This window comes from Erithacus rubecula, assembly GCF_903797595.1.
Source record: "Erithacus rubecula genome assembly, chromosome: 6".
In the NCBI taxonomy this organism is placed as follows: Eukaryota; Metazoa; Chordata; class Aves; order Passeriformes; family Muscicapidae; genus Erithacus; species Erithacus rubecula.
In genome coordinates, this window is record NC_136688.1 from 59,563,936 (window position 1) to 59,587,154 (window position 23,219).

The window sequence follows — 23,219 nt, forward strand, 5'->3', positions numbered from 1 at the left end:
ATGGGATGGGATGGGATGGGATGGGATGGGATTTAGGGCCCTTTGTCCATCCCAAACCATTCCTGATTCTGTGATTCCATCCCCATCTCTCTGCCTGTGCCTGGACTGTGCCTTGCTCAGGTTTCTCTGAGCAGCAGCAAATTCCTCCTCATGTAGGAATCCCTGGATCTGCTGTTCCAAGCCCAACTCTGCTGAGTGTCAAAGAGGAATTATTGACAGCTGATGGTGTCACCAGTTTCCATGGGAGGTGCTAAAAAAAGGGAATTTTAGCCCCAGCTCCTGCTGAATGGCACATGGAACACTCTGAGCTAAGAATAACCTGAATGGAGCCTTTCATGGGCATTCATTGTTTTAAAATGGCTGAGAAAAAGCAGGATATTTACCCAGAAAACCACGGGAATTCTGGGCTCCTCAGAATAGTTCTTGTAATATGATTGAGGGAGAGCAAATCAGGCTTTTCTCTGGCTCCACAAAGCAGCTTGGGTGGCACTGATTCATTTGGAAATTATATTACTTTGTCTATTAGCAGCCAGTTTAGTGCAGGTGATCATTAATCCATAAATTAAGGCTGAGTTTTGGCAGCTCCAGGATAAAATAAACCAGCCCAGGAACTTTTCCCCAGCAAGATGAGTCTTTCAATCTGTGATTTTTCAGCTGCCTGCCACAGCTCATTGAAATCACAGCTGAGGCTGCTGCTCTGTCTGGGGCATGTGGTGGGAGACAAATTAAAAAAGGCTTAATTCACTTTTAATCCCTCGATTAAGCTGAAGTCTGTCATGATAAACTTGCTTTGTTTCCTGTCAGTCACACAATGCACAGCAAAGGGAATTATGGAAGGTGGAAAAAAATATTTCTCTTCACATTTCCTGGGGGGAGGTGACTGGGATCTGCATGGAAGGGGCTGGAAATCCTGAGGATGCTCTGAGCTGAGCACTGCAGGTGGATGCTGTTATGGAAACCCAGAATGGTTTGGGATGGAAGGACCTTAAATCCCATCCCATCCCATCCCATCCCATCCCATCCCATCCCATCCCATCCCATCCCATCCCATCCCATCCCATCCCATCCCACTCTCCCAGGCTGCTCCAACCCCAATGTCCAATCTGCCCTTGGACATTTCCAGGTATCCAGGGGCAGCCACAGTTTTTTCCTTTAGCAAGAAGGAATAATAGAAAATAAAGCTGGAAAGGATCCCAAGGGATCCCCCAGTCCTGTTTTTTATTGGGTCTGAACCTTGCCCTACCAACCCCATTATCCTGGTTTTGACACCCTGCAGGGCTGACAGGGAATCTGGTCTTGGAATTCCTCCTGGAATAAGGAATTGTCCCCTTTGCAGCAGGGTTTGCCATGTTGGAATTTGGGTGTCAGGAATTCCTGAGGAGCTGGGCAGGGGCTCAGCTGGAGCAAAGGAGGCTCAGGGGGAATTTCTGGCTCTGCACAACTCCCTGCCAGGAGGGGACAGCTGGGGGGGTTGGGATCCCATTTTCCATGTTAAAACTTCCAGGATCAGAGGAAATGGCCTCAAGTGTCACCTGGGGAGGCTCAGGTTGGATATTTGGGGAATTTCCTTCATGGAAAGGGTTCCCCAGCCCTGGCAGAGTTGCCCAGGGCAGGGCTGGAGCCCCCATGCCTGGAGGGATTCCAGTCCCTGTGGATGTGGCACTTGGGGACAGGGGCTGTGGTGGCCTTGGCACTGCTGGGAATGGTTGGACTCAATGCCTTTGAGGTATTTTCCAATCCTAACAATTCCATGTCTGCATAAACAACATTTCCTCTATTCCCTGTGGGTCACATCATCCCAGTGCCCCCAGGTCCTGCTGATCTTCTTGGAGAAGCTCAGTCCTGAGGGAATGCTGAGCTCTCCACATTCCCCAAAAACATCAGGTCCAACCACTGCTGCATCCCTGCATTCCCAAAAAAATTCCCTTTTCATAAATCCCTGAGCTGCTGTTTGTCCTGCCCAGGCTGTGTCCTCCAGAAGCCCCAGGGTCCCTCCTTGGCAGCTCCTCATTAACCATCACCATAATTAGGATGAGGAGCTGCAGCAGGGCTGGGCTGAGGTGTCTGGAGCTGTTCAGGCAGAGCTGCACCCGGGGAATTGAGGAACAGCTCATCCCTTCTATTTTTGGAAAGCTGGGATTGTGCTCTAGGGGCTCTTGGATCCACAGCCTTGGCTCTGGCCTGGCTGGGATGGATTTCATCCCACATGGGTCTGAATTTGGCAGGGAAGGGACAATTCCAGGGTGGGTTTAAGGTGCTGAAGGGATGATCAGATCCCCAGAGTGGGAACCAGGAGCTTCTGCAGCTTCTCCTGAGTGAAACCAGGGAGGAAATGCTGTGGGAAGCCAAGGGACACCTGCACTTGTGTGGATATATGGGAATAGAAAACGCTGAGCTCAGCTGAAAAACCTTAATATGATTTATAGTTCTATTTATTTCTGGTTTTGGATTTCAAGGGAAGGTTCTTCCCTCCCCCAGAGGTGCTGGCACTGCCCAGGTCCCAGGGAATGGTGACATTCCCAAGGCTGCCAGGAGGGTTTGGACACCAGGAGTCCCAGGGTGGGATTTTGGGGGTCTGTGCAGGGGCAGGGGCTGCACTCCAGGACCCTTGTGGATCTTTCCCACTCAGGATATTCCAGTTTACAATTTTCTGAGAATTCAATTCTTTATTTCTCTCCTGTAACTCCCCTCTCTGCTTCCCAAACCTCAGAATTTTCCATTTTTGACAGGGTGCCCAGACAGAATGATCTTGCTCTTGCCTCTCCTTTAATCCTCTTTATTTCAGGGACAGGCTCAGGACAGACTGAAAAATAGGAAAACCCTAAATCCTGCCTGTGACAGGAGGGGCTGGAATTAAATCATCTCTGAGATCTCTTCCAAGCCAAACCATCCCACAAGGAACCATTCCAAAATGATCCCAAAGCACTTGCAATGCTTAAAGCTGCTCTGGGAATATTTTACCTCAGTTATTCCATGTATCAATCAAAAAAAAAAAAGGACACAAACCTGAAAGATTTGGGATTTGAGAAGCTTCTTTTTATTTCCTCTTGACCTGGGAGTGCTGTAAATTTAAAGGCAGTGAAAAGGAGATGGGGAAAAAAGAGAAAGTCAAAAGGAAAGATGAGATAAATATGTTTTATTTGCCTAAACACAAAGTTTTTAGAACTAGAACTGTTCTAGAACTCCAGGACTGTTGAGCTGGAGGATTTTCTCCTCTTTTCAGGTGGTGTGCAGCTTCTACTGGGATCTCTGTAGCAGCAGAGGATAAACATAGAAAAGTATAAAAGAAACTTTAATCACTTGTTCAGGTTTAGGAATTTTTTTCTGTTTTTCCCTGGGTTTATTTTCTTTTTAGGTGTATTTTGGGTTTTTTGAAGGCCTGATGATAAAAAGAAAGGACCTTCCCTATTGCAGGGTGGGCAAAAAATGTTTGTTTTTGCTCTGTAAAATAACAGTAAAAATAAAGGCTGAAGGAAGGGAGATTTAAGCTGGATTTATAGAAGGAATTCCTGGCTGGGATGGATTCCCCGAGCAGCTGTGGCTGCCCCTGGATCCCTGGGAGTGCCCAAATCCAGGGTTGGGATGGGATGAGTTTTAAACTCCCTCCTAATCCCATTCTGGGATTTTCTAACTCAAAATCTGGGCATTCCAATGCTCTGTTATTTGAACTTTCTGCAGTAAATATTTGCAGGAGTCCCAGCCTGGCAGGAGCTCAAACCCTTTTTCTCAGCCCTGCTTGTCTCGTTAGGAATATTGGCTTTGTGCTCCTGCAAGAAATGCTGGCTGTAAATGAAATGGATGCACACACAGCAATGGATATAAAAATATAATTCAATTATGTTCTATTACTTCAGTTCTGCCTTTCAAATAATGCCCCAAACTGGAGGAAATAATGTCCTTTCATTCCTATTCATCACAGCTGAGAGCCTTGTCAAGGACACGACTTGCTGCCTGTACTTTGATATTGCTATTAAATTATTGGGTTTCTTCTGTATTTCCAGTAATCCCTAAAGCCAATTGTGACATTTCCTCAATTCCATACATCCAGCCTAAATACCTCTATTTGTCTCACTGTAATTATGACACGTTGGCAGTGGATTTTTTTTTTTTTTTGGGCTGCTCCAAGAATGACAGATGGATTTTCCTCCCAGTGTGATTCCAGCCTCAGCTCCCCATCCCAGGCAGCAGCAGAGACCCCCCCCCCCCCCCCCCCTCCAAATCCCCTCAACACCTTCATCAGAATAAATCCCCAAAGGGTTGGGGTGGGACCTTAAGGATTATCCCACTGCACTCCCTGCATCTTCCATGGGATCAGGTTGTTCCAAACCTGGAATATTCTAAGGATGAAGCAGCTTCTCTGGTCCTGAGTGCTTGGCCTTAATTAGCCTGGTCTAATTAAGAGGGTTAATTTAAAGGGTGCTGGCTTTGCCCCAGTCATTGATCAGGATGTTTTTCCTGCTGGTTTAGGATTATCCCATTCCACTCCCTGCAGGGCAGGGACACCTTCCCCTCTCCCAAACCCCTTCCAGCCTGGAATATTCCAAGGATGAAGCAGCTTCTCTGGTCCTGAGTGCTTGGTCTTAATTAGCCTGGTCTAATTAGGAGTGTTAATTTAGAGAGTGCTTGGGTTGTGCTGATCTGACAAAGTCTTGCCCCAGTCATTAATTAAGACCAGGGTGTATTTCTGCTGGTTTAGGATTATCCCATTAGGATTATTAGGACACCTTCCCCTCTCCCAAACTCCTTCCAACCTGGAATATTCCAAGGATGAAGCAGCTTCTCTGGTCCTGAGTGCTTGGCCTTAATTAGTGAGTTCTAATTAAGAGGGTTAACTGAAAGGGTGCTGGGTTTGTGCTGATCTGAGACAGTCTTGCCCCAGTCATTAATCAGGACCAGGGTGTGTTTCTGCTGGTTTAGCACCTTGTGAGGACTGGCCAATGTTGCAGCCATTAATTATTAATTTCCTAATCAATCTCCATCCACGTGCCACGGTTCCTGAGTTGCCTTTAACAGGAGAAAATGGATGTAATTCCCCCTGGGACTCCTGGGAGAGGCTGGAGCAGCAGGGCTGGTGCTGTGACCCTCTGGAATTGCAGGGGCACTGTCAGAGCAGGGAGCTGTGAATGGGAGCCCCTTTCCAGGGCTGCAGCTGCAGAGTGAATGGAGCAGGGAGGATTCCCTGGGATCAGTAGGGCTTTGTTCTGCCAGGGGAGGAGCTCCAGGGCTCTGCTGCTCTCTGTGTGCCCTGCCAAGACAAGCCTGGCTCCCAAATGTGGGATGGGAGCTTGTGGGAGCCCAGGGTGCACCCCTGGCCCCCTTGAGGGTCTCAAAACCCCCCTGGTGAGGGTCTCAAAGACTCTGAGTGAGACCCTGGTGTCACAGGTGCTGAATTCCAACCCCTGGGGGAAGTTGTCAGCACAAGGAGAATGGAAACAAGCTGCCAAAATTAGTGAAGTGTAAATTAGATTGTTAGTACGTAGATAAATAGGTTTTTTTGACTGTTTATGATAAGGGACAGGTGGCCAAGGTGGAGAATTTGGGGGGTGGACACCTTTTCCTCCTTCTTCTCCCTGTCATCCATGCTGGGTGACACGTTGGCACTCTTGGATTGGATGGGGTCAGGGCTGGACCATTTAATAAAATTGTATTGTATTGGGAACATTTTGTAAACATGTAACACGTAGTACAAACTCTCTAAGATCAGCCCTGCCCTCAGCAGGCAGATCCCACCATGGGTGCCAGGCTGAGCAGACCCTGCTGGCCAGGCTAAAGGTGCCTGAGATAAGAAACAATAAACAATCCTTGGAACAAGAGAAAACCATCTCCAGCAATCTCTCTTTGGCTGCTTCAGAGAGAACCAGGGTTTGAACCACCTCATGTCCCTCTGGGGGGATCTTGGGGCAGAGGAGGAACCCCAGACTGGGGCAGGAGCTCAGAAACCCCGACCCCCAAAGGGCAGTGGAGGTGCAGAGCCCTCAGTGGTGTTTGGACAATGTGCTCCAGGCAAGGTTGGGCAATATTTCCCAGAGCTTGCTATTGTTTGATGATGGTTTTTATTTTTCCTAATGGGGTCCAGGGAAGGATTCCACTGGGAATGTTGGGTGGCTGAGGCTCCGCTGGGTTGGAGGTTGTGGGTGGCCAAAGCTCCATGGCTCAGTGCTCCCCTTGTTAATCCTGGAGGTTAGGACAGACTTAGGACAGACTTAGGACAGAGCTCAGCTTGGGAAGCAGCTTTGAGAGGTAACAGACCCCATTTAGTCCTTCTGGCAGGGATGGATTCATTGCATTCACAGTTCTGGGAGTTTATGGGATTTCACACGAGCCTCTCCCGTGTCTCTGTGGGTTTTGGTGTTGGGGGATGGTGCTGACTCTGAGCCTTCAATTCCCAAACCAGGACTGAACCTAACTTAATAAAATCCATCACTCTTTAGTTCCATGTGGCAACCCTGGGATGAATCCAGGCTGGGGGATGAAGGGATTGAGATCAGTGAGGAAGAAAAACTTGGGAATGTTGGTGGGTGAGAGCTGGACGTGGCCATCCCAGAATCTCCCAAATTCTGGGCTGATCCTTCAGCGTGGGCAGCAGGAAAGGTGGAATTCTGCCCCTGTGCTCAGGTGAGACCCCACCTGCAGAGCTGCCCCAGCCCTGGGACACAGCAGGAGCTGCTGGAGTGATCCAGAGGAATCCAGGGAGCTGCTCTGGAGCCAGGCTGGAGAGCTGGGAATGTTCATCTGGAGAGGAGAAGGATCCAGGGAGAGCTGAGGGCACCTAAAGGGATCCAGGAGAGCTGGAGAGGGGCTGGGGACAAGGGCTGGAGGGACAGGACACAGGGAATGGGACACTGCCAGAGGGCAGGGATGGGTGGGATATTGGGAATTGGGAATTCCTGGCTGGGCTGGGATTGCCAGAGCAGCTGTGGCTGCCCCTGGATCCCTGGCAGTGCCCAGGGCCAGGCTGGACACTGGGACAGTGGGAGGTGTCCCTGCCATGGCAGGGGGGCCCTGGGGGAGATTTCAGGCCCTTCCATCCCAAACCATTCCAGGATTCCTTGGCTATAAGTCCCCATTCCTTTCTCCTTTAGCAGAGAAATATCAAAGTAAAGGCTCATTTGTGAATATTTTGAATATTCCCTTCATAAGAGGGGTTTGACCCTTGATCTGCTCCACTGAATCCTATTTGCTAAAAACCTCAACAGCCTTCCTGAATTTCTTAATATTCTTCAGATTAAATCCAGTTTACTGTGGGATTCCTGTCTGCTTTTTTGGGATTGCAGCTGCAAGTGAAACCTGTGATGTAAATAAAGGGAAAATATCCAAACCCTCATTTCCATGGCCTTGCTGTTTGGAGTGATGCAAGGAAAGTGTCCCAGGCTTTTTATCCCACCCCACTTTGTTCTGGAGGGTGGCAGAGGGCTCCCTTTCATCTGCAGGATTATGGAAATGGAAAAATGGAAAAGCCCAGCTCGGGGTGACGTCGGTGCTTTTATCTTTTCCTGCAAGTTTTGAAGGATTATCTGTGGTTCTTTTGTTCCCTGTCTGGAGATTTGAGGGGAAGTGAGAGCAAAGAGCAGCTCCTTGCTGGAATTGTTCAGGAAAAATGATGAAGCCAAGAAGAGAGGAAGAGCAAGATGGAATTAGGTGCCAGCTGGGTGCTGGTGATGATCCCACAGGTTCTGGTGGTACCTGGATCCCTGTTTTTCTCACCTTCTCCTCAAAAAAACCTCCTTAAGCAGAAATCATGGCACAATTCCCAGTTTCCCAGCTGGAATCCCAAACTGGAGGCATCAGCTGAGGGAAGAGGAGCTCAGAGGATGTGAGCAGAGAGACCCTGGCACAGCTGGCAGAGCTCCCAGGTTTGGGGTCTGGGTTTCCAGCCATGATCCCAATTCCTTTGGTTTTTAATTACCTGAACCAGGAATTCATGCTGGGAAGGATTTGGGGTGTCCAAAACTGGGAGGAACTGGAAGAGAAGACTTGGATTGGGAATCTCTGCTCTCCTGAGGATTTTCCTGCTGGTGGCTGAGGGAGTGGCTGGAGCTGTGTCAGGGAGGGATGGGATGGATTTTAGGGAAAGGATATTCCATGAATATGATATTCCCAGTTCTCCCAGTGCCAGGACAGGTACAAAGGAAGTTTTCCCTTTTTTTTTTTTTTTTTTTGTTCCCACTTCCAAATGCAGGCAAAGCAAATTCCTCCTGGGTGAAGCCCAAATGAAGCAAACTCTGATTTTATGGCTGATTCTTGTATTTGCCTCCAGTGCTTTGTTTGTATTCCTTTAATATTGAAATAAGATTCCCATCTAAAGCAGAACACCCGGGAATATCTCCCTGTAATACAAGGATGGGGATGAGATTTTGGAACATAACATTTTTATTGCCTTTTCCTTTTTATTACCATTTTTCTGGCCCTGAATGTCAATCCTTCACCTTTATTCCTGTTTTTTTTTTTTTTTTGTGGTTGTTATTTGGTTTTTTTTTGGAATTGCTGCTTTTCCTGGCCTAGCAATGGATATTTATACATTGGTTCATCATTAATGCAGCTTCAAGGGTGACTTGGAGCAAAGTCTGGATCCAGCAAGGGTGGATCCCTCACCACAGGGGACACAGAATGTCACAGCTCAGAATGTCACTCTATATTTAATTTATATTTATATTTATATTTATATTTATATTTATATTTATATTTATATTTATATTTTTATTTTTATTTTTATTTTTATTTTTATTTTTATTTTTATTTTTATTTTTATTTATATTTTATTTATATTTTTATTTATATTTATATCTAGATCTATATTTAATTTATATCTATATTTATATAGTTTATACTATTTATATATTTTTTAATATTATTAATATTAATATTATTTTATTTTTATATTTTATTTGTAGCTATGTTTTCTGATTAATTGCTTCCCTGTTCCTTATTATTGAGCATTTTCTCCTCTTCTATCACATGGAAGCATTTTATGGAAAAGGAGAGACAAGAAAAGAGAATTTAATTTAATCAGTTTCATCCCAGATCAGCAGCATCTCCCCATCAATCTGTGCTACAGCAGCTACTACACCTGCTGATAGGATTTTATGGGAATTTTATATGGGAATTTGATATGGGAATTTTATGGGAATTTTATATGGGAATTTTATATGGGAATTTTATGGGAATTATGGAAATTAGGTGTGAGTTGCAGGTTGTACATCCCAGAGAGGGAAAATGCCTCTGTCAGGGTCTGTTCAGTCTCTCCATGTGCACAGGGATGATGTCCCAAGGGAGGCACCTCTCTAATTCCAACTCCAGGGATTCACCCCAGCAGCCAAATTCCCTGGAGTTCAGTGGGGAGAAGGTGGATGAAGAGGGATAAATGAGGATGAGGATGAGGGATGGATGAGTAGTAGGATCTGACTTGAGGAGAACAAGTTTCCCATGCCAAAAAAGTTCTTTACCAATTCCTTTTTCCAAGGAATTCCATCATCCATCCATCCATCCATCCATCCATCATCCATCCATCATCCATCATCCATCATCCATCCATCCATCATCCATCCATCCATCATCCATCCATCCATCCATCCATCATCCATCCATCCATCCATCCATCCATCCATCCATCCATCCATCCATCCATCCATCATCCATCCATCATCCATCATCCATCATCCATCCATCCATCCATCATCCATCCATCCATCCATCATCCATCCATCCATCCATCCATCCATCCATCCATCCATCCATCCATCATCCATCCATCCATCATCCATCCATCCATCCATCCATCCATCATCCATCCATCCATCCATCCATCCATCCATCCATCCATCCATCCATCCATCCATCCATCCATCCATCCATCCATCCATCCATCATCCATCCATCCATCCATCCATCCATCCATCCATCATCCATCATCATCCATCCATCCATCCATCATCCATCCATCATCCATCCATCCATCCATCCATCCATCCATCATCCATCCATCCATCCATCTATCCATCCATCATCCATCCATCCATCCATCATCCATCCATCATCCATCCATCCATCCATCCATCCATCATCCATCCATCCATCCATCCATCATCCATCCATCCATCCATCCATCCATCCATCATCCATCCATCCATCCATCATCCATCCATCCATCCATCCATCATCCATCCATCCATCCATCATCCATCCATCCATCCATCATCCATCCATCATCCATCCATCCATCCACCATCCATCCATCCATCCATCCATCCATCATCCATCCATCCATCCATCATCCATCCATCATCCATCCATCCATCATCCATCCATCCATCCATCCATCCATCCATCCATCCATCCATCATCCATCCTTCCCTGCTCCCATCAATCCCTGCCTGTCTCTACATGCCCAGGCAATGTGGCTGCCCCTGGATCCCTGGCAGTGCCCAAGGCCAGGTTGGATATTGGGTTTGGAGCCTGGGACAGTGGGAGGTGTCCCTTCCATGGCCCTGGATGCCATTTAAGATCCCTTCCACCCCACCCTTCCCTCATTCCGTGCTTCCTGCTGTTTTGCAGCCTCCCCTTCCATCAAGCTCCTGGTGGACGACCCCATCGTGGTGAACCCTGGAGAAGCCATCACCCTGGTGTGTGTGACCACGGGGGGGGAGCCAGCGCCCAGCCTGACGTGGGTCAGGTCTGGGGGGGTCCTGCCTGACAAGAGTGTCCTGAACGGGGGCACGCTGACCCTCCCGGCCATCAGCCCCGGCGACTCGGGCACCTACAGCTGCATCGCCAACAACAACGTCGGCAACCCCGCCAAGAAATCCACCAACATCATCGTCAGAGGTGAGGGCAGCTGGAAAAACACCCAGCTCTCTCCTGGAAGGGAGGGAATGGGATGGGCTTTAAGGTCTGTCGTGGTGTGAAGGGCATGTGTCTGCCAATAAAGGCAGGAGCTTCTCTTTGGAGAATGTAAACCCCCTCCCTACAAATTATTATTATAATTTTGAAATTAAGGGGCTCTCAGGCAAAGAGATGGGAATAGGAATAACAGTTCTTTCCTAGGACAATTAAACTAGCAATGCAGTATTACACAGAACAATCCCAGCCCTGGCAGAGTCAGAATCCAAGCTGGCACAGTCAGTCAGTCAGGGTGGTGGCACAGTCCCATTCCATGGTGCTGCATCCTCCTGCAGGGGCAGATGTGGCTCAGCTGGAGCAGTGCTCCTGGAGAAGGGGCAGTTTCCTCTGAAGCTCCAGGGATGATGTGCAAGGCTCTGGTTTTCCTCTGGAATCCAGTGGAAAGAAGGTGCCTTGGTGTCCCAAATGTCAGTTTTTCTCTGGGTAGGAAAGGCTTGGCTCCTGCCCTGGCTGGAGCATCTCCCAGTGGGATGATGGAATTTTCTCAGCCATGCCCTGGGACTCAGTGGCCATGAACAGGAGATATCTGCTGGAGGGAGGATGGGCTGTGGGAAGATAAAGATGATTGCCCAGCTGGTTTAAAGATGGCCCATGAGCAGAGAATGTGTGCCACAGATTGTGATAGAATACTCATTTCTGGCCACATCAACCCAACAGAAGGTCCCTTCCACCTCAGCCATTCCAGGATTCTCTGGTTCCAAGGTGGCTCCTCCATCCAGTATGAGAGGAAAATGCTGGATAATGTCCTTGAGGGACTCCTGCACATCACACTGGGACACAGGAAAAGTCACAGAAATGTTTTCCAGGCTTCAAGTGAAGAGCATTGGCAGGGTTTGGAAGGGTGTCAGGCTGTGTGAAAATCATGGATCCATGGAATTGCTGAGGTTGGAAAAGTCCTCCAAAATTGAGTCCAACCATCCCCCAGCACTGCCAAGGCCACCACAGCCCCGTGTCCCCAAGTGCCACCTCCACAGGGATTTAAACCCTGCAGGGATGGGGACTCCATCCCATTCCTGGACATCCTGTTCCATTTATTCCCTCCTGAGCCACTTCTCCCATTCCCATCTTTATCAGATCCCTCCTTCTCCCCTGCTCTAACAGCAGCTCATTTTTAATCCTTTCACCTCTGGGAAGTGGGAACCTCATCCTCAGTTAATTTTTCTGAGGGGTGGGATCCCCTGTCAGTTAAAATAGAAAATAATGACCGTGCTCAACAGCAGCACAAAAGCTCTTCCTGAGCAAAAAGCACTCCAGGGAAATCCCTTTTAAGGGCAGGATTGCTGGAAGTACATCAGGATTATCCCTTTAAAAACTGTATGTGAACTGTAGGTGTGGCTGCTAAAAAAAAAAAAAAAATTAAGGAATAAAAATAGAAGGATGAAGCTCAGATTGGGAAATTAAAGAACTTTCGTTGCTTTTTAAATTAAATAAAAATCCAGGAATTTTTTTCTCTACACCTGCTTTCCTTCTGCTTTCCTGTTCTTTATCCCAAAGGGGTTTTTTTTTAGGAATTTCCCTTGTGGTTTAGAGGAGTAAAGGACAAAATTAAATAAAATTAAGGCTGGCTGGACATCAGCAAGTGGGAGAATGTAATAAATTTAGGGATGGGAGTCTGGCACATGTGGAATCATCTGGGGTTGGTTGGGATTTCTAATATCCTAAAATGCTGAGTTTTCCATGAAACTGGCACAAAGAGATTTTTTTTTCCCCATCATTCTTTTCCTCTCTGTATTCTGGGAAATCTCCGAGGAAGCAGAATGGAATAAATTTCAGGATGTGGATCTGGCATGTGTGGTCACTGTCTGGAATCTTCTGGGAATGGCTGGGAATTCTAAAATCCTAAAATTTTGGTTTTTCCATGGAATTGGCAAAAAGTGCTTTTTTTCCATCCTTGTTTGTTTGGTTGGTTGGTTTTTTCTCTTTGTATTCTGGGAAAAAACTCCCAGTAAGTGGGAGAAAGAAATAACTTTAGGGATGGGGATCTGGCACATGTGGGATAATCTGGGGTTGGTTGGGAATGCTAAAATCCGAATATGTTGAGTTTTCTGTTAAATTGGCATCAAGAACTTTTTTTTCCCATCCTTTTTTATTTTTTTTTTTTCTTTGTATTCTGGTAAAAGCTCCCTGCAAGTGGGAGAATGGAATCAATTTAGGGATGGGGGTCTGGCACGAGTGGTTGCTGCCTGGAATCACTGGACTAGTTGGGAATACTAAAATCCTGGAAACTTTGGGTTTCCATGAAATTGGAGAAGGAGGGGTTGTTTTTTCCTTTTTTTTTTTTTTTTTTTCCTCTCTGTATCCTGGGAAAAACTTCCAACAAGTGGGAGAATGGAATAAATTTTGGGATGTGGGTCCATGGTGGCTTTGGGAGTGCTCAATGACCTCTGAGGGCTTTTCCAGCCTTAATAATTCTGATTTTCCATCTTATTTTCTGTCTGGTGAATTCCAAAAGCCTTGGTGAATATCCACAGACATCTCTATGGAGAAAATGGGATTTCAAAAGGTTTTAACCAAGCAAACTCTATCTCCTCATCCAGAATGTTCCTACATAAATTCCCAGTGTGCTCCCTGGGAAAGAATGTGGGAGAAAGTGGAGTTTTGGATTGAATAAATCCATTTATTTTTGTGATCTGCCACAGGCTCAGGCCTGTGAGCTCTTCCCAGAGTGGAGGCTCATGGATGAGTTCAGAAAAGGTTCTCCTATAAAAACACAGATGGTTTATTGATCCTTCTGCCCTTTCATTAGGATTTCCTGGAATTTCTGTCAGCAGGAATTTGATTTTGAAGGGAATTTGCTGCTCTGGAGGACATGAGGAGCCTGTTGGGCACCACGTGTCTGGAAGGATTTATCAGAAGGGATTTGGGGAGGTGGGATTCAACTGATCCCTCTCCTGGTGTTCACTGGACATTTTTTTCCCTTATTTTGTCCTGGGGACAATGGCTGGGAATGAGCCCAGGTGGGAAAGAGGCCAAGGGCACCTGGATTGGATCAGGAATTGTGTGGGAGCAGGAGAGGGATGGGATTGTCCTGATTGTCCCTGTGCTGGAGCTGCTGCAGCACCTCAAGGGTTGTGTCCAGTTCTGGATCCCTCAGTTCTGGAAGGATGTGGAGGGGCTGGAACATGAACAGAGAAGGGAAAGGAGCTGGGAAGGGGCTGGAGGATCCCTGAGGAGCTGGGCAGGGGCTGGAGGATCCCTGAGGAGCTGGGCAGGGGCTGGAGGATCCCTGAGGAGCTGGGCAGGGGCTGGAGGATCCCTGAGGAGCTGGGCAGGGGCTGGAGGATCCCTGAGGAGCTGGGCAGGGGCTCAGCCTGGAGCAAAGGGGGCTCAGGGGGAATTTCTGGCTCTGCACAAGTCCCTGGCAGGAGGGCACAGCCCCAGGTCAGACTCTGCTCCCATGTGAAAAACTCCAGGATCAGAGGAAATGGCCTCAGGCTGTGTCCAGGGAGCTTTAGGTTGGATATTGGGGAAAATTCCTTCATGGGAAGGGAGCTCAGGGACTGGCAGTGCCCAGGGAGGGTTGGATCCCCATCCCTGGGGGTGTCACCTGGGGGTGGCACTGAGAGCTCTGGGCTGGGACAGGGTGGGGATGGGGCACAGCTGGGACTGTGTGACCTTGGAGCTCCTTTCCATCCTCAGGGATCCCAGGATCCCACTGGAGACAAGGATAAAGGTTATTCTTACTCTTGATTGGCAGCAGTTATTAATTACTAAAGCTGATAATTGCTTTGGCAGGGTTGGTGCTGTAATTTATTATTGGTTTAGATCCTGGCTGGTAACACATGACAAGATATGGGTGTTTTACCAACGTTTTCTTTTTGGCAGAGAAAAAACTAAATTTTTCCAAGTTTTTTTCTCTTCTTGGATGGGGAGGAAACTGAGAAGACAAGGATGAGTTCCCACTGGTTCCTTTGCTGCTCTTGAAATGTGTTTTAAGACACTTTTCCTGCTGCATCAAGCAACAGGGACTGGGATATTTAAGTCTCTGCCCAGTCTGACAAATAATTTTGGGTTTTTTCATAGCATCCTGATGTTGTTTTGAGGTATTTAAGACTGGAAGAAAGAATTGGAAATACATCCCATGTTGGAATAAATCCAGGCTCTAAGGAAATCCTGAACTCCAGCAAAGCAGGAATAGAGATAATCCAGTGTGGAAACCTTGGGAATGGGGAGTTTCTCTGGGACTGGGAGAATGGCTGAGTGTCATTAAAGAAAAGAGGGAAGATTTCCAGTGGATCACTTTGGGGCAGGAAAATTCAGCAAGGTTTTTTTTTTGGGACAGCTTTGGCACAAGAATTAAACATTGTAAAGGCCCTGGAAAACATCCAGCTGCAACATTCCAAGGATTTGAAATGTATTTTGCAAGGGCAGAGCCCACTGGGGTTTATGGCAGCATCTCTGAGGGGTCTCATTTATATCCCAATCCTTGTCTGGCTTGTGACAAGACTCCTGAATTCCCATTTTCCTGTGGGATGGGGCAGCCCTGATCCACTGCTCCAGCCACACATCCATGGCTTGGCAAGCTGGAATTATGGGATTTAGGAAAGATTTTGGCTTTTTTTCTCCTTTTTCTTCTGCTTGGAGTTTTAAAATCAAGGAAATTCCAGCTGCTAAGTTGTTCCTGTTTCTTCTTGGTCAAATTGTTGCAGTTTTTATAATTTCACTCTCATGTGAATATGTTGGGATCTCATCAATAATCTTTCATTAAAATCAAGTATTTTCCCATCAGGAAAAATGGAAGGACACAAATTTCTGTCTCCAAGCCCAGTGACACCCCTGGGACAGCTGCTGCTTTTTCCTGGGAGCTGAGGGTGGGAAGTTGTGGAATTTCCATTCCTGGAGATCTCCTTGGAAAACCTGGTGTGAGCTGGGATTTTGAATTGTAGGAAATATTTTGGCTTTTTCCTCTTTTTCGTCTGCTTGGGGTTTTAAAAGTGACAAAATTCCAGCTGCTAAGTTGTCCCTGTTTTTTCTTGGTCAAATTATTGCAGTTTTTGGAATTTCGCCCTCAGGTGAATATGTTGGGATCTTATCCACAATCCATCATTAAAATCAGGGAGGAAGAATTTCCATAGGAAAAAATGGAAGGACACAAATTTCTGCCTCCTAACCCAGTGACACCCCCATTTTTTCCTGGGAGCTGAGGGTGGGAAGTTGTGAAATTTCCATTCCTGGAGATCTCCAGGCCTTGGAAAACCTGGTGTGAGCTGGAGATCAGAGAAGGAACCTGCTGAGCTCAATCCCAGCTGGATTTTTGTCAGAATTATGGGATGGTTTGTGCTGGAAGAGATCTCAGAGATCACCTATTCCCAACCCCCACCCTCTTTTCTCATGGATTTTTTGTGAATCTTCCCCTCTAAAAGCTGCTGAAGGAGGAACCAGAGTTTCTCCCCCTTTGATCTCACCTTCATCTCTTTAAGGGATCAGATTTGGAGCAGGTTGTAAACTGAAATTTCCATCATTCAAAGGAATCCAGACCTCCCCCTCCTTCACAAGAGCAGCTCTGAAGGAACTGGGAGCTAATTAAGCCAAGCACAAGGAAAAACAGGAATGAAAAATCCTTTTCTTTGCAAAATTAGCAGCAGTTTCTAAAAGGGGAGACAAAAACCTGAAGTCTCTCCGTGGGATTTGCATTTAAATTGGAAGTGGGAATGCATCTGGCCTTGGAAGTGCCAAATAATTACTTGATATTAAAAAGTTTAGAGATGCTTTAGGAGATGTTTGACATCTTAATTGTTCAGAGAGCTGCTGGAAGTTCAGGGTTTCAAAAACTTCCATCTCAAACGGTGCTGACAGGAGCAGAGTGAGCTGGTGCTGAAATGTTGGGAGTGTGAGGATTTTTTTTTAGCAGGAATTTGCTTCAAGCCTGTCTTGGGATGCAAAGGGAACACTTGGGAAGAAGCATTTTCTCAGTTATCCCCAAGGTTTTTTCCTCATGGATGGGGAAGAGGCTGCTCAGGGGTGGGATGGAGTCCCAATCCCTGGAATTGTGCCCAAAATGGGTGGATGAGGACAAGGTTTAGTGGTGAGCACAGGGGTGGTACTGGCTGATGGTTGGACTCTCCCAACCTGAACAATTCCATGGTTCTAAATGCTCAGATTAAGGAATTTAAATTTTGAGAATGATCCAAGGTGGAGTGTTATCCCTAAAAACTCAGATTATTTATTTCATTATTCCATTTTTAATGATTTTTGAATTATTTTTGATTTCCTTCCCACCCAGCCTGGTCCTTATGACCGGAATTGCATCCAGGTCTGGGATTCCTGGGACAAGGAAGGTGTGGAAGGGTTGGAGAGGCCATGGAGCTGCTCTGAGGGCACCTAAAGGGATCCAGGAGAGCTGGAGAGGGGCTGGGGACAAGGGATGGAGGGACAGGACACAGGGAATGGGACACTGGGATGGGTGGGATGTTGGGAATTGGGAATTCCTGGCTGGGCTGGGATTGCTAGAGCAGCTGTGGCTGCCCCTGCAGAGCTGATATCCACAAACTCTGTTATTTGGGGTGTGGTTTTGCTCTTCTATTCATAATTAAGGTTTACAATTAAGCCAGAAATCTGTAATTTCCTCTCTGTTATTTTCCTCTCCAATATTTTCCTGGTCCACGACAGCAAAGGAGAATTTTTGGCAACAACAAATCCGAGTTTTTCCCGTTTTTATCTGCAGAACAATGTCAAAATGTATTTTCCTGCAGAGAATGAAGTTTAACAGCCACACTGGGATATTCACCAGTGACAAAGATCTTTTGGACAGTTGTTAAATTGTTTGGACAAAAGAGTTTAAGGGAATCCTGGAGAATGTTGAAGACAGACCCAACTTTGTTGCCCACAGCCAAAATAAACAAAAATGTGGTGTCTCTTCAGAGCTTGGGATAAAAACTTGAAATTTCCTTCTCTTGATTTGATGGCAGTGGACAAGTTACTGCTGAGACAGTGGGAAGGATTTCTGTGGGTTTTTATTCAGTGGGAATGAGGATTTTGGGCTGTAAATGGATCCATTTGGGCTGGAATTCCAGATAAAAAGGACTATGGACTGCAGGGCTCTTCCCTTGTGGGCTGCTGGAGCAGATTTTGTTTCATCCATTATCCCATCATTCCAGGATTTTTTGGCCAGGTTGGATGGGGCTTGGAGCAATCTGGGATAGTGGAAGGTGTCCCTGTTCATGGGGTTGGGACTGGATGGTCATTAAGGTCCTTTCCAACCCAATCCATCCTGGAATTCTGGGATCTTTGGCCATTTCCTTGCCGTGTCTCTGTAGTCCATTGTCCCCAGAAATTAAGTGGAGAATCTTTCCTTGGATCACAAACTGTTTTTCCCATATTTGAGATGGAAAGAGGAAGGGATCAGGAGCACCTGGACCCCAGGAAAGATTTCCTGGCTCCTCTGACCCAGCAGATGAATTCCCAGTGATTTTGGAGGATCCTGGAAGTGATTTGGGGCTGATGAAATTATTGGAATATGGGAAATTCCCCGTTCTGGGTGCTCAGGAACAAGGGCCAGGTTGGATTCTGAGCTCTCAAACCTCCAACATCTGCTCCAAGCCCGTGCAGGGCTCCACATCTGCTCAGGTGAAATTCTCTGTTCACTGTGAACAAATCAAAACAAAACCCCTGACAGAAAGTGAAGGGGAACAACCAAAATTGCTCCAAACCTGCTCGGGGGAGGGCACAGCAGGTTCCTCCTCAGGCAGCCTCTGGCTGCTCAGTGAAGGTTAAAATCAGAAATTCAGAGTTTTGCTGCTTCATGGTTCTGCTGTCACAGGTTAAGCACAGACAGAACCATCAGAAACCACAAATCCAAGCATTCCCTGTGCCCTGCATCCACTTGGGAAGCAGCCAGAGCTCTGAAACTGGTGCAGAAAATGGTGCAGAACTTGGTGTGTTCAGTGATGGAGTGTGAGCCATTGGGAACTGGTGAGGCAGGAACATTCTGAGCCATTAAAGGAAAATTTGGGGTCCATCTGGGTGGGAAAAACCCAACCAAACCTGCTGAATGCAAATAGGCCTTGCTTGAGATCCTGAACTGCATTTCATCACTTTGAAAATATAATTAATGAGGGAGGGCAGGGACTGTTTGTGAGGAGTTTGAGGACAAAAGTTGTTTCATCTCGGGTTGTTTGATCACTCCTCGTTCTTTGGGGCCAGGCTGGCACTTTGCTGAGTCTCAAAGAACAGTTACAGATTTATTTGCACATTTGCTGCTCTTTTTGGTGACATTCCCAAAAAAATCTGCTGAGAAGGGTCTGCAGCAGCATCACCCACATTTTGCTGGTTCATCAGAGAATCCTGGAATGGTTTGGGTGGGAAGTGACTTCAAAAATTATTCCTGGATGGGCAGGGACATCTCCCACTGTCCAAACTGGCCTTGGACATTCCAGGGATCCAGGGGCAGCCACAGCAAATCTGGGAATTCCATCCCAGCCAGGAATCCCTTCTCAACATCCCATTAAATCTCTTTTAGTTTATAACATTCCCCCTTGTCTCTGCCTGTGTAAAAACCCTTTAACCTTTGATTTCTCTTTTATTTCTGTGCCTCACCCCATGGGAAGTTCTCAGCAATGCCCAAAATGTAACTGATGACACAGAGACAAAAGCCATGGCATGGCTCCATTTTTTGTGGTATTTTGGAATTTCCTCCTGGAAATTTCCTCCTGGAAATGGAGCTCCAGGAATCTGGAGATGAGGAAAATCCAAGCCACTGTTTTATGGGATTGCTGGATGGAGGAAATGATACAAAAAACCCCTTTTCCTTTGCCTGGTGGGTTTGGATCAAGCTCAGCTCAGGTATTCCCAACGTGGGGGAAATCAGGAAGGTCTGAAGGGGTTTTGGAGTCATCCAGAGTCATGGAATGGTTTGGGTTGGAAAAACCTTAAAAACCATCCAATCCAACCCCCTTCTGCTTGCAAGAAACAGCTTTGACCCAAATTTTGAGGTTCTGCCCCCTTTTCTTACCTTGGAATTGTTGTTTTTCCACTAAGGAAAGTTACCCTGACTTCCCTGCTAGACTTTGTTCAGTTCTAGGCAGGAGAAACTGCTGAAAATTCAGAAATAAAAATAGTTTATTGAGGTTATGAGCAACTAATTTGGGCTGGTCGTGCCCATCCAGTTCTTTTTTGGTTTTTCCTTGCCTGAAAAGGATCTGCATAAAATATTGAGGGGGTTTTTTGTGTGTGTAAGCATTGTTTGTGCTGTTATTTCCACACACACAAAAAAAAAGTGCCTCAGAGTTGAATTCTGTGGCAGTTTCCAACTGGCTCATCCTCGTGATTCCAGCTTGGTAGTGCTGATTCCTGGGAATTGGCTGAGGCTTTCCCAAGGGAAGGAGAGTTGCTCAGCAAAGAGAAGTGCAAAAAAAAAAAAAAAAAAATCCCATCTTGATTAAAGCCAAGAAACTTCCTTAAATAAATAGAAGTAAATGAATAATGTAAATAAATTAAATAATGAATGAGTAAATAAAATCAACCAGCTGGATACTTTGAGATGTGGTTGGAACTAAGGAGCAGCACCCAAAATGCTGCTTTTCCTAGAAAAATACCAAATTTTCCATTCTCTCCTTAAAAGTTTTGCCTTCCTCAATAGAAGAAATCTCTCCTACCCTGTGGGACTGAGGGTAAATAGCTCCAATTTAGGGTTTTACTCCCCCACTTGGAAAAAGCAACCACATAAATAAATAAATAAATAAATAAATAAATGTGAATTTTTTTCCCAGCTCTGGAAGTCTGAATTCTTTTCCAGGTGGTGGAAGTGCTCATTCAGCATGGAATTTACAAGTCCCAAAGAGTTGTGTTGTTCAAGGAGCCACTGGACGACCAAAATTATTTATATTATTCCAACTGAAGAAACCAACTATTTTCCTCATGATTCTAAGTTGGTGTTGTGCAGATTCCTGGGAATAAAATCAAATCCTCTGGCTGCAGCCCTGCTAAAAATCATATTTAGCCCTCCAGCAATGTGGGTTTTGTTTTTTTTTTTTGGTGGATGGTCCTCAAGACAGACTCAGGAGCTCTCTATATTCTGGTTTTGAAGGTTTTAGTTTATTATTAGGGTGTGGGTATATGAGGGAGTGTAGGAGAGAATAAGAGTGTAGAGAGAACAAAGAGTAAAGAGAATAAGAGAGAGGATAAGAGAGTGATTTCCTGTTTACAATACAATGAGTTTTCTTCTATGTTGAATATTCTAATTTCCATTAACCAATCTACTACAACATACTAATTCCTTAATATTTGCATGCAACCTATAGGAATCAGTATATTACCATGTTTTACTGCTTTCTTATCTATAAACCTTATCTCTAAACCTTTCCTGCCATCCTTGGGACAGGATGTCTGTTGGTTCTTTGGCATTTCTGGCATTTTGCATCAACTAAACAAAGGAAGAGGCTTTAAACCTTCACGTGGCTGTTCTCAGCCCCACAGTCAAAAATTGCTGTGATTTCTATGGTTTTGAAAGTTTGGGTAAACACTCATATTTGTAGCTGTTTTTTAGGGTTGGGTGTTTTCCAACCCTGGGGTCTGCAGCTCTGAGTCCAGGCACTTCTGAGCTCTGGATGCAGAGCCCTCAGCTACTCACTAGTGAAGAACAAAGGCTTGAGATCACTCAGCAAATCCCAAGGATAACTTTATTGTCCTCAAAGGGGATGCTGGCAACAATATCTATAATTATATCAGATAACAAAACGCTTTATATAGGTTTCCAAAGGATTGAGTTTCTAACCAGTAAAAACTACAACTTACAAACTAACCAATTATCTTAAAACTCTAAGTGAGAAAAGAGCCAATTAACGTGTGACTTTAAGAGCCAATAGAAATCCTAAGAGATAACGGGGTTTTTGGGTAAGGGGGGGTTGTTTGAAGGAATTTCTTTGTTTCATGGGATGGCATCCCAGGGCTTTGCTTTAGGGAGTGTAACATCTTCTACACATATTTATAAGGTTTTTTTTTATTTCCTTCCCAGCACAGCAAAGCCAGATTTGTACTTTTATTACGGGAAATCACTCTTTTTACCGAAAATCCCTTTATAACGGAAAATCACTTTATTACCAAAAATCACTCTTTTATTTGCTTTCCAGCCTTAAAAAAAGGACGTTTTTGGATCACCCCCGACCCGTACCACAAGGACGACAACATCCAGATCGGGCGGGAGGTGAAGATCTCGTGCCAGGTGGAGGCCGTGCCCCCGGAGGAACTGACCTTCAGCTGGTTCAAGAACGGGCGGCCTCTACGCAGCTCGGAGAGGATGGTGATCACCCAGACCGACCCCGACGTGTCCCCTGGCACCACCAACCTGGACATCATCGACCTCAAGTTCACCGATTTCGGCACCTACACCTGCGTGGCGGCGCTGAAGGGCGGCGGCATCTCGGACATCAGCATCGACGTCAACATCTCCAGCAGCACAGGTGGGAGGGGTCTGGGAGCTGCTGGGGGGATATTCCAGGGTGTGACAAAGGATTCAGGAGAGCTGGAGGGGGAATGGTGGTGGGGAAGGGGTGGTAGGGGACAGGGGATGGGTTCAGGAGGAAAGAGGGGGGTTTTAGGCGGGATGTTGGGAGCTGGGAATTGCTGGCTGGGATGGGATTGCCAGAGCAGCTGTGGCTGCCCCTGGATCCCTGAAATTCCCAGAATTGGGAATTCCTGGCTGGGCTGGAGTTCCCAGAGCAGCTGTGGCTGCCCCTGGATCCCTGGAATGCCCAAGGCCAGGCTGGACATTGGGACAGTGGGAGGTGTCTCTGCCCATGGAATGGGTGGAATGGGATGGGATTTAATCCCAAACCACTCTGGGATTCCCTGACCAATAATCAGGGGCTGAGTTGCTTTGATCAAACAAACCTGAGGAAGTTCCCTGTTGGATCTTTTTTGGTTATGGAAGTGCTCTGGGGCTGGAGCTGCTCTGGAGCCAGGCTGGGAGAGCTGGGAATGCTCACCTGGAGAGGAGAAGGATCCAGAGAGAGCTCAGAGTCTCTGCCAGGGCCTGAAGGGATCCAGGAGAGCTGGAGAGGGACTGGGGACAAGGGATGGAGGGACAGGACACAGGGAATGGGACACTGCCAGAGGGCAGGGATGGGTGGGATATTGGGAATTGGGAATTCCTGGCTGGGCTGGGATTGCCAGAGCAGCTGTGGCTGCCCCTGGATCCCTGGCAGTGCCCAAGGCCAGGCTGGACACTGGGACAGTGGGAGGTGTCCCTGCCATGGCAGGGGTGGCACTGGGTGAGATTTAATGTCTCTTACATCCCAAACTATTCCATGATTCCATGATTTTACTATCAGGAAAAGAACTGGGAGGATTCTTAGAGGAGAAGTGCCAACTTTGGAATGATGGATGAG

At 46.4% G+C, this 23,219-nt stretch overlaps 1 protein-coding gene across 2 annotated transcripts in view; it reads left to right on the forward strand.

Moving 5' to 3' along the window:
• The window catches only part of MDGA2 (MAM domain containing glycosylphosphatidylinositol anchor 2), a 196,376-nt gene that overhangs the window by 97,034 nt on the left and 76,123 nt on the right, over positions 1 to 23,219 (forward strand). For both annotated transcript variants that reach the window (XR_013774537.1, XM_079307819.1), the window contains exons 6-7: positions 10,552 to 10,821; positions 21,963 to 22,292. Coding sequence is in view for 1 of the 2 variants with exons in the window: in XM_079307819.1 (XP_079163945.1) it covers positions 10,552 to 10,821; positions 21,963 to 22,292 (600 nt within the window). In the remaining variant the exon portion in view is untranslated. The remainder of the gene's footprint in view (positions 1 to 10,551; positions 10,822 to 21,962; positions 22,293 to 23,219) is intronic.